The sequence below is a fragment of the Salvelinus alpinus genome, chromosome 26 (genome assembly GCF_045679555.1).
Source record: "Salvelinus alpinus chromosome 26, SLU_Salpinus.1, whole genome shotgun sequence".
NCBI lineage: Eukaryota > Metazoa > Chordata > Actinopteri > Salmoniformes > Salmonidae > Salvelinus > Salvelinus alpinus.
In genome coordinates this window covers 21,623,387-21,634,386 of record NC_092111.1, presented here as the reverse complement: position 1 = coordinate 21,634,386, position 11,000 = coordinate 21,623,387, and the positions used below count along the sequence as shown (strand labels likewise).

At 41.1% G+C, this 11,000-nt stretch overlaps 1 protein-coding gene across 1 annotated transcript; it reads left to right on the top strand.

Moving 5' to 3' along the window:
- Positions 1–3,445: 3,445 nt before the first annotated feature.
- LOC139554919 (protachykinin-like) lies at positions 3,446–10,755 on the top strand. The gene is made up of 5 exons (XM_071368198.1): positions 3,446–3,881; positions 4,797–4,899; positions 5,133–5,156; positions 9,692–9,748; positions 9,918–10,755. The coding sequence occupies exons 1-5, from the start codon at positions 3,771–3,773 to the stop codon at positions 9,962–9,964; spliced, it is 342 nt and encodes a 113-aa protein (XP_071224299.1). The 5' UTR covers positions 3,446–3,770; the 3' UTR covers positions 9,965–10,755.
- The last annotated feature ends 245 nt before the right edge of the window (positions 10,756–11,000 follow it).

Genomic DNA, 11,000 nt, shown 5'->3' with positions numbered 1-11,000 from the left:
CTTTTAGGTGGTTGTAGAATTTAAAGGCTCTTTTCTGGATTTTGATAATTAGTGGATATCGGCCTAATTCTACTCTGCATGCATTATTTGGTGTTTTACGTTGTACAGGAAGGATATTTTTGCAGAATTCTCCATGCAGAGTCTCAATTTGGTCTTTGTCCCGTTTTGTGAATTCTTGGTTGGTGAGCGGACCCCAGACCTCACAACCATAAAGGGCAATGGGTTCTATAATGGATTCATGTATTTCTTACCAGATCCTAATTGTTATGTCGAATTTGATGTTCCTTTTGATAGCGTAGAAGGCCCTTCTTGCCTTGTCTCTCAGATCGTTCACAGATTTGTGGAAGTTATCTGTGGCACTGATGTTTAGGCCGAGGTATGTATAGTTTTTTGTATGCTCTAGAGTAACGGTGTCTAGATGGAATTTGTATTTGTGGTCCTGGCAACTGGCAAGCCTATATTTTTGTCTTACCAAGATTTGTTGTCATGGGCTGTGTTTTTTTTAAACTGCACACTTGTTTGTGTACATGGATTTTATAATCTTGTATGTTTTTCCCCCAACACCGCATTCCATCAAATTATATAGCAGACCCTCATACGAAAATCAACAAAGCATGAGAAGACTTTGCCTTTGTTTTGGTTTGTTTGTTTGTCAATTAGGGTGTGCAGGGTGAATACTTGGTCTATCGTACGGTAATTTGGTAAAAAGCCAATCTGAAATTTACTCATTACATTGTTTTCACTGAGGAAATGTGTGAGTCTGCTGTTAATGATAATGCAGAGGATTGTCCCAAGGTTGCTGTTGATGCATCTCCCGCTGTATTTATTGGGGTCAAATTTACCATCAACACCACATGTAAGGACCGACGCCGGGGATGAGAAGCAGGTACGGGGAGTCAAACATATAATCAGGAAACACACATAAAACAAGACAGGAACAGCGTCAGCACACGGGTACACAAGGACATAAGACAATCAATGCAGAAGTCGGGAACAGAGCGGGGAACCAGACAGATATGGGGGAGGTAATGACAGAGGTGATTGAGTCCAGGTGATTCCAATAATCGCTGATGCGCGTGACGGGGGAAGCCAGATGTGCGTAATGATGATGGCAGGAGTGCGCAATGCTGGGGAGCCTGGCTCCTCAGTAAAAGGCACATGACAGCCCGCTTGGAGTTCGCCAAAAGGCACCTAAAGGACTCTCAGACCTTGAGAAACAAGATTCTCTGGTCTGATGAAACCAAGATTGAACTCTTTGGCCCAAATGCCTAGCATCACATCTGGGAGAAACCTTGCACCATCACTACGGTGAAGCATAGCACGTGCTCCAGCAGGTATATCTCACTGGTCACCTCCAAAGCCAATTCTTCCTTTGGCCGCCTCTCCTTCCAGTTCTCTGCTGCCAATGACTGGAACGAACTGCAAAAATCTCTGAAGCTGGAGACTCTTACCTCCCTCACTAGCTTTAAGCACCAGCTGTCAGAGCAGCTCACAGATCACTGCACCTGTACATAACTCATCTGTAAATAGCCCATCCAATCTACCTCATCCCCATACTCTATTTATTTATTTATCTTGCTCCTTTGCACCCCAGTATCTCTACTTGCACATTCATCTTCTGCACATCCTACCATTCCAGTGTTTAATTGCTATATTGTAATTACTTTGCCACCATGGCCTATTTATTGCCTTACCTCTCTTATCCTACCTCATTTGCACATGCTGTATATCGATTTTCCTACTGTATTATTGATTGTATGTTTGTTTATTCCATGTGTAACTCTGTGTTGTTGTATGTGTCGAACTGCTTTACTTTATCTTGGCCAGGTCACAGTTGCAAATGACAACTTGTTCTCAACTAGCCTACCTGGTTAAATAAAGGTCAAATAAATAAATACAAAAATTTAAAGAAATGGTGGTGGCAGCATCATGCTGTGGGGATGTTTTCAGTGGCAGGGACTGGAAGACTAGTCAGGATTGAGGGAAAGATGAACGGAGCAAAGTACAGAGAGATCCTTGATGAAAACCTGCTCCAGAGCGCTCAGGACCTCAGACTGGGGCGAAGGTTCACCTTCCAACAGGACAATGACACTAAGCACACAGCCAAGACAACGCAGGAGTGGCTTCGGGACAAGTCTCTGAATGTCCTTGAGTGGCCCAGCCAGAGCCCGGACTTGAACCTGATCTAACATCTGGAGAGACCTGAAAATAGCTCTGCGGCGATGCTCCCCATCCAACCTGACAGAGCTTGAGAGGATCTATAGAGAAGAATGGGAGAAACTCCCCAAATACAGGTGTGCCAAGCTTGTAGCGTCACACCCAAGAAGACTCGAGGCTGTAATCGCTGCCAAAGGTGCTTCAACAAAGTACTGAGTAAAGGGTCTGAATACTTATGTAAATGTCATATTTCAGTTTTTATTTTTAATACATTTGCTAAAATTTCTAAAAACCTGTTTTTGCTTTGTCATTATGGGGTATTGTGTGTAGATTGATGAGGGAAAAAAACAATTGAATGAATTTTAGAATAAGGCTGTAATGTAACAAAATGTGGAAAAAGTCAAGGGACTGTATATGTTTTTGCTCGCTCTCTTTCTCTCGCTTTCTCTTTCTTTCAACCTCCATGATTTAGACTTTGTTTAAAAGCTCTGTGTGAGTGTCATGTAGGCCTACAGGACTATGTGTCCAGAACCATTGTCAAATATATCTGGGTAGAAAGGAAGAAAGCACACAGCATCCTCTTCTGAGAGAAGTCTATAGTGCCTATAAGTGATGGGGGACCTTATCTGTGTGATTTTAGAGGGGTTAGGTTCAAAGTGTTTATTTTTTTAAGACTAAGTGGTTATGGATCAAGGTCACTGCAAATTGAGGTTCTGTAGGCCTATCTAAGATTTTTTTAAACATGTTTACTTTGTAAAGTAACATATGAAATCAGAAAAAAGATGAGACTCCTGTTAACATGCCTTAGCAATTCTAATTATTCAATTTACAACTATTCATTTTTACAAAAGTTTAGAAAAGAGACTTTTAGAATCCAAACTTGTCAACTGCAATGTGAAGATTCTGGAATGTTTGTTGAAAACATCTTCCACTGATATATAAGATGCAAATCAACTTTCGTTTTATGATGAATTTGTTGCTTTGGCGTAGGACAGTCATAAGGACTTACGTAGAAACCTTGAACTTCAGTGCGTCATCAGACTCACCTACTCCATTCGCTTCACTTGGACATTCCTATTACAACGGGAACAATAAGCAGAGTGCTAAGGAGGGTCATAGGGGAACGTTTGAAAGTAATATCGACCATATGCAAAATACCACGACGGATGTTAGTCATCACACAGCTCAAGTACATGTCAAGGAAATTTACTTGATTTAAAGCGAATTAAGATACCTGTCGCACTTCTACCCCTTGCTATATAACCTAGTGCAGTACCACAGTGTGGTCACAAAGACCCAACAGGACCAAGGTGTAGGCGCTGTAGAGCGACAGAGCGCGCGGACTGGAGCAGAGAGGGAACTGAGCGGAGGTTTCAACCAAGGAGGGAACATTTCATTTTTGCGCACGCTTAAGACACTTATATGGAGAGGAGACGATACCAATTTCCGCAGGTGTAAACATCGAGCTCTCAAAAGTCATAGAGAGTGGTTGAAAAACATTTCAACTCAGTTTACAAGTGCTTTAATAGCCTATTTCTACTTTTGAAAATAGAAACAAACGAAGAAAGAATAGTTTTAGGGCGGAAGAGTTGCGCGCAACAAATAGCTGCATCATGAAATTACTTCTACCGCTTGTGATAGCTTTTATTGCTATTGCCCAATTTTTTTGTGAAGAAATTGGTCCAAAAGAAGATCTTGATTATTGGACAAACGATCAAATTACGGTAGGAATGATTTAATGATTTGACATAACAAGACAATTATATATATGTTTTGTTAGAATCGTCTAATAAACGAATAAAAAAATGGACATGTAAAAATTTATGATTGCTTAACTATTGGAAAAAATATTGTTTAATTTAATGGCACAGCCTTGTGTTTTGTTTACCAAAATTGTTTAAACCTATTTTTTATCACACATGTTATAAAATATTTCACCTGTTTCGGAGAGTTTGGTGATGCGTAATTAAGCATGTATAGGGACAAAACATCAACCAACACAAATTATATATCGGGTGAAAGATTTGTTATGATTCATTGAGCGTAAATTATGAGCTCTTAGCTCAGTGTACAGCGATCATTACTTTAGTCCCAGATTGAAGCTTCATTCACATGTAGCGCACGTTCAACCTTTGACATTGCGGGTTGGGCGACTGCCAAGTCTCTGGGCGGCTCTTGGGGCATATTTCTCATAAACTTCAGTCAGATTGGGAACATTCAGCAGGTAGGCCTATGTGATCATTGCCTCGCCGCTGAGGCAACACAGAGCGTTGTAACAAGGCGGGTGGGTTATATTATTCAATAAGGAAGGAACCAAAGGACCTGGGATGTCTTGGATAAGTGATGGACACTTTAATGAGCGCGTGGCCATTAGCAGCGGGCCCCTGCTTTTAGACTAATGTTGACTCTAGAAATATAGGCTACCCAGTCAGATAAAAATAGGATCGAATATGAAAGTTCACACGGGGTGTCTTTAGTGTAATATATTGATTGCCCTGCGAGATTAGATCTAGAGCTATAAAAAATATACGATATTTTACGCAGAGCTATAGGCTTGTAGGCTATAAGGGAGTCTGTCTCCCCCTCCTCCTATACCCTATGTCTAATGTTCCGTTAATTAGATTTTCTCCCTCGTGCAGGGTGAGTGGCTGTCGTCTGACCCGTTCAGAGAGATACTGCGGAGGATGACGCGGAAACCGCGGCCTCATCAGTTCTTTGGCCTGATGGGGAAACGCTCCTCCGGTAAGACCGTGCCTCCTCGCGCCTCGCCCTGTCCCCATTCTTCAGTCTCTATTAGACACTTTCCCGTTTATTGCCATTAAAATGAATCACAGTAATTGCTATGCATTATTATTGCAATTCATAATTACAAACTGTATATCAATATCTTTACGCACGTTTTTTGCCTATTCATAAAGGAAATTACATTATTGTAGGCCTACATTGATTGATGTTTTCCCCCTTTCTTCCAACAGCGAATGCACAGATAACCCGAAAAAGTAAGTGACAAACTCATAATTAATTCATCTTTTTAATTAATATTGGAGAAGATTTCCCAATAATTGTCCTTGCATACCGAAATATGAAGCCATGGTTTATTCAGTTATAATTCGTTTTACTGACATGTTACAAAGGCTCAAGGACTGTGCATAACTGAGCAAGTGAGGCACAAGGACTGTGCATAACTGAGCAAGTGAGGCACAAGGACTGTGCATAACTGAGCAAGTGAGGCACAAGTGTGTAGGCTAGGCAGGCGCTGGTAGCCTATCAGGCAAGGTTGGGGATTATTTGCACATCAGGTCAGGTGTTACAAGTTATGACGTTTGATGACGTTGACTCCATGAGTACTGTTCACCTGTACTTCACCATGTGGGTTGTAGAGGTTCGTGCTAACCTTGCGTGGGAGGGAGAACACACACCAAATGTTGCCCAGCAGCAAAATAAGAAAATGCATGGGTTGAATAATGATATTTAGTTTGCATAATGGTAAGTAAAAGTCAAACGAAAGAGAGGGAGAGAGAGAAAAAAAATTGTTAGATGTTTTAATTAAATCACAACCCACACAGCTAACAGGTCGTTTGAGGGATTTAAGGAGACAGTAGGTGGTCTTCAATGCCTTTAAAACCCCAAAATTCCCTCGCTAGGGTACATCCTTTTAATTCTGCCTTGAAGACCTCTATTCCCTCACTAGGATACGTAGTCTTAAGTCTGCCTTGAAGACCACTCCATTTCTTCACTAGGATGGTAGTGTTAATTCTGCCTTCAAGACCCCTTGACCCCTTGTTATGTCCCCCCCCCCACACACACATTTTTCCATGGGGTTTATAGAAATTTCTAGCATATTTCATGCAATTCTACTCATTTTGCCATGGGGCAGAGAGATTATTTTTCTTAAATATTATATAAATTTTACAGCAATTCTAACCATTTTGCCATGGGGGTGGAGATCATTTTTTCAGTTTTAAAGATAATTTCCGGTAATTCTTCACATTTTGCCACGACTTATGCCATGTTAATGACGTCTGAGTGTGACTAACGAAATCCATGGGGCCCCCCTGGAGTCAGTCAGTATTCGTCCATGATTACTACAAGTTTAGATAGCTGGCTAACTTACCAATGTAAAAATTGTTAGCTGACATGGCTAATTGAGCGACTCAGTGATGACATAACAAGAGAAAAATTGCTAATGCACAACCAAATTTTGAAATTGCACCTTGTGTATTCAACTATTCTAACTCTCAACAGTAAATTGAGACCCCGACTGAGTAAAACAATGTGATGACGTTGAATCAACATGGAAAAAGTAATCCAAGAAAGGAAATTTGTCAAACAACTTTGAACCTAAATCATGACATAGTGATATCATATTTTTTTTGACGCTGAATTTACTGTCGTTAACTCAACCAAATGTAAATCAAAACTGACATCTGTGCCCAGTGGGCGAGAGAGAGGGATATCCCACATCCCAGCATTTCGTAAATGACTCCCCTACTCAGCGAAAGGAGGCAGCAAGTTCAGCATAAATACATATAGTGCATTTAGAAAGTATTCAGAACCAATCCCTTTTAACACATTTTGTTACGTTACAGCCTTATTCTAAAATGGATTTAAAAAATAATAATCCTCATCAATCTACACACAATACCCCATAATGACAAAGCAAAAACTGATTTTTTGAATTTTTTGCACATTTATTACAAGTTAAAGACAGAAATTCCTTATTTACATAAGTATTCAGACCCTTTGCTATGAGACTCGAAATTGAGCTCAGGTGCATCATGTTTCCATTGATCATCCTTGGGATGTTTCTACAACTTTATTGGAGTCCACCTGTGGTAAATTCAATTGATTGGACATTATTTGGAAAAGCATACACCTGTCTATATAAGGTCCCACAGTTGACAGTGCATGTCAGAGCAAAAACCAAGAACACAGTGGCCTCCATCATTCTTAAATGGAAGAAGTTTGGAACCACCAAGTCTCTTCCTAGAACTGGCTGCCTAGCCAAACTGAGTAATCGGGGGAGAAGGTCCTTGGTCAGGGACCCGATGGTCACTCTGACAGAGCTCCAGAGTTCCTCTGTGGTGATGGGAGCACCTTCCAGAAGGACAACCATCTCTGCAGCACTTCACCAATCAGACTTTTATGTTAGAGTGGCCAGACGGAAGCCACTCCTCAGTAAAAGGCACATGACAGCTCGCTTGGAATTTGCCAAAAGGCACCTAAAAACCAGATTCTCTGGTCTGATGAAACCAAGATTGAACTCTTTGGCCTGAATGCCAAGCGTCACATCTGGAGGAAACCTGGGACCATCCCTACGGTGAAGCATGGTGGTGGTAGCATCATGCTGTGGTGATGTTTTTCAGCGGCAGGGACTGGGAGACTAGTCGGGATCGAGGGAAAGATGAATAGAGCAAAGTACTGCGAGATCCTTGATGACAACCTGCTCTAGAGGCGTTTAGGACCCCCCTTAAGCACACAGTCAAGACAACGCAGGAGTGGCTTCAGGACAAGTCTCTGAATGTCCTTGAGTGGCTCAGCCAGAGTCCGGACTTGAACCCAATCTAACATCTCTGGAGAGACCTGAAAATAGCTGTGCAGCGGCGCTTCCTATCCAACCTGACAGCTTGAGAGGATCTGCAGAGAAGAATGGGAGAAACTCCCTAAATACAGGTGTGCCAAGCTTGTAGCGTCATACCCAAGAAGACTCGAGGCTGTAATCGCTGCCAAAGGTTCTTTAACAAAGTACTGAGTAAAGGGTCTGAATACTTATGTAAATGTGATATTTCCCATGGGGTCTTTAGAAAATGTTGCCGGACCGGTACCCCCTGTATATAGCCTCGTTATTGTTGTGTAATTTTCTTGTATTACTTTTTGATTTTATGATTTTTTTAAAACTTTAGTTTGTTTAGTAAATATTTTCTTAACTCTATTTCTTGAACTGCATTGTTAAGGGCTTGTAAGTAAACATTTCATGGTAAGGTCTACACCTGTTGTATCCGGCGCATGTGACAAATACAATTTGATTTGATTTAAAATAAAATAAAAATATGTAAATAAGGTATTTCTGTTTTTCGATTTGTCGTTATGGGGTAGTGTGTGTGTAGATTGTTGAGGGAAAACAATACATTTTATAATAAGGCTGTAACGTAACAACATTTGGAAAAAGTCAAGGGGTCTGAATATTTTCTGAATTTACTGAATATCTGGTATAGACCAATGTGTTGCAGGAGCCTTGATGCAGGCATGACTGTACGTCAGTCATCATTAGAGGCAAGGAGAGAGAAAGAGAGAGGGGAGGGAGATAGAAGGAGCAAGAGAGAGAGAGGTAGAGAGAGAGAGGTAGAGAGAGATACCAAAGGAGAGAGAGGAATGGAAGGAGAGAGCGAAGGAGAGAGATGTGGAAAGAGCAAAGGTGAGCGAGAGAGGGAGGCAGAGAAAGGGGGAGAGAGAGAGCGCTTCAATCAATGCCCCAAGGACATTTAGGCATTAAATTAGATTGGTTACGCGGATGATGGAAAGATGGACCCGAGGATCTCACCCTTCCATTCACACAAACTTTTGAATATAATATATACATTATACAGTATATATATTATATATATACATTATACAGTATACATATAATATAATATATACATTATAATATATTACAGTATATAACACACAATGGAGGCGCCAAGCACTTATGACGTCCGGAGGGAAAACTGAGAAGAAAATTGCAAGTGACTCGTGACTAGACCACCAATGGAAGTTGCACAGGATGCAGTCGCCCGTTACGATCATCATGATTCCCAAACCCCTGATGTGTTGCCAGATAGGGTATGTTGACAGATAGGTTATCCCAGGGGTCTCACGCAGAGTTTTATAACCCCACCACTCCCCCTTCTCCCCCACATCCTCCTGTCTCCCCCATTCCCTCCACCCTTATACTGTATTCTATTCCATTAGTGTGATTGACAGAGTCTGACAGAGACGTCCGTCAGTCTGTGATGCAAGTGTCCCCTCAGTACGTGCATCCTATCCCGCCCTCCTAGGAAAAACAATCTCCAACCACTACCCTTACTTCCAAAACGTGTGGGTGGCCGCCGCTATATCTCTCAGTCACTAGGGCAAGGGGACGGGGACTGAGTCCATCCATCAATTTGCACAAGACTAGATATCTGCCAGAGTAAGGGGAGTGTAGATATTAGTCTACACACTCTCCTCTCACCATTAGGTTATACACTATTCATTGCATCACTGACTAAAATGATTGGTCACACGTTATTTGGATAGTCCAGATAGATGTTCTACAGATGTTCATACTGTCAACACACTATCTGTTGATAAGCAACTGCTTGCTAAGGTTACAGTTAGGGTTAGAATAAGGGTAAGGGTTAAGGTTAGGGCTAGGGTTAAGTTTAGGGTCAGGGTGTAAATAATATTGTCAGTTACTGGAAAAACTCACACCTTTTTGTTCTGCACACTAGTCACTGCATCACTCATTGTCTATAATTGCAGTGTCAATGGTATTGGCTGTCTTCTCTTTCAGGGCATAAAATTAACTCCTTTGTTGGATTGATGGGCAAGAGGAGCCAAGACGAACCAGGTACAGGCCTCATATTAGCTTTTTACACTACTGAGTCGAACCGAGCTGAACCAAGCTGTTCTTAGCTGGCCTGGTTACGAATCCACAATAATTGCTGGAACTGTGCTAAAAATGACAATCTGAAAATAATCTGTGCTGTGTTATTTACAAGCTTTCTCTTCCACTATAGATTCATATGAGTGGAACACACAACAGAACTACAACAAGCGCCGCTAACCAGTTAATCTGTATTCAGTCCTCTGCTATTGGTCCGCTTCTCAACAAGTCATCCCTACAGAAGATTGGAAGGCGTGTCTGATGCGTAGTTTTGTTTCCTCCAAAATATGTGTAGTGAAATTTATTGTAAGTTACCGTAATAAAATGTCTGTTTTCACATCGTGATGATGTAGCTGTACTGTACGTGACTGTGCCAATTTGATTTGTTCAGGAAGAATGCAGGAGTGTGATCTGAATAGGGTTACAAAATTCTGTTCGTTTTCCTAATAATTCCCAGGTTTTCCAGAAATTCCAGTTGGAAGATTGGAATTAGAAGGGAAATCATAAGAAGGACATTTCCAGAATATTCCAACTAGGATTTCTGGGAAAACCTGGGAAATTTGTGAAAGCTAGTGGACTGTTGTCACCCTCGGTGTGAACTGATACCCCTACCGTACCTTACAGAAACATTATGTTATTTAATGTATGTCAAAGTATTAGTACCATCACCATATCATATGTTCCAGAGAATACTGTTGTCGTGGACCATCAAAGCAAAGCTCTACCCCAGGGTATGTAGAAAATTGCACTGCCAATCCCACTGTCTAGTGCCTCAACTGTTTTAATCACAACTGATTGTGCTGTAAATAAACTAAATACTCTGGTACACTACAGACATGCTGCTCCATCAGGACATGCTCTCGTTTAAATTGACTGTAAATCAAACTGTCATGTTTCTGAAACCAAGACGTATGGTATGACAGAATACTTGTATGTAATTGTGGCTTGATATATTAAAACTATTTTCTTTATTGGTGGAACTTTAATTTCTTATTTTCACTGGTGGACTATGCTGTGTAGAGGGTGTTGATAATGTGGAGTGGTCCACCCTCTAGTGGACAAAGTAAGTAGCACAAAGTTGTCAAATTGGGCAACCCCTCCCTCTCACACAAGTGCATATGATCCAATATCCATACCACTTAGAATGCATGCCCAATATATTGCTTTGTACTTAAGTGGTATACCAGTGTGAATATTGTAATGCAAACTTATGATC

What these genes read in the sequence shown, in the direction of transcription:
- LOC139554919 (XM_071368198.1), top strand. Translation starts at nt 3,771, where the DNA reads ATGAAATTACTTCTACCGCTTGTGATAGCTTTTATTGCTATTGCCCAA. An exon ending in GGACAAACGATCAAATTACG is followed by an intron (nt 3,882 to 4,796) that starts GTAGGAATGATT and finishes TCCCTCGTGCAG; the next exon opens with GGTGAGTGGCTGTCGTCTGA. An exon ending in GAGGAGCCAAGACGAACCAG is followed by an intron (nt 9,749 to 9,917) that starts GTACAGGCCTCA and finishes CTTCCACTATAG; the next exon opens with ATTCATATGAGTGGAACACA.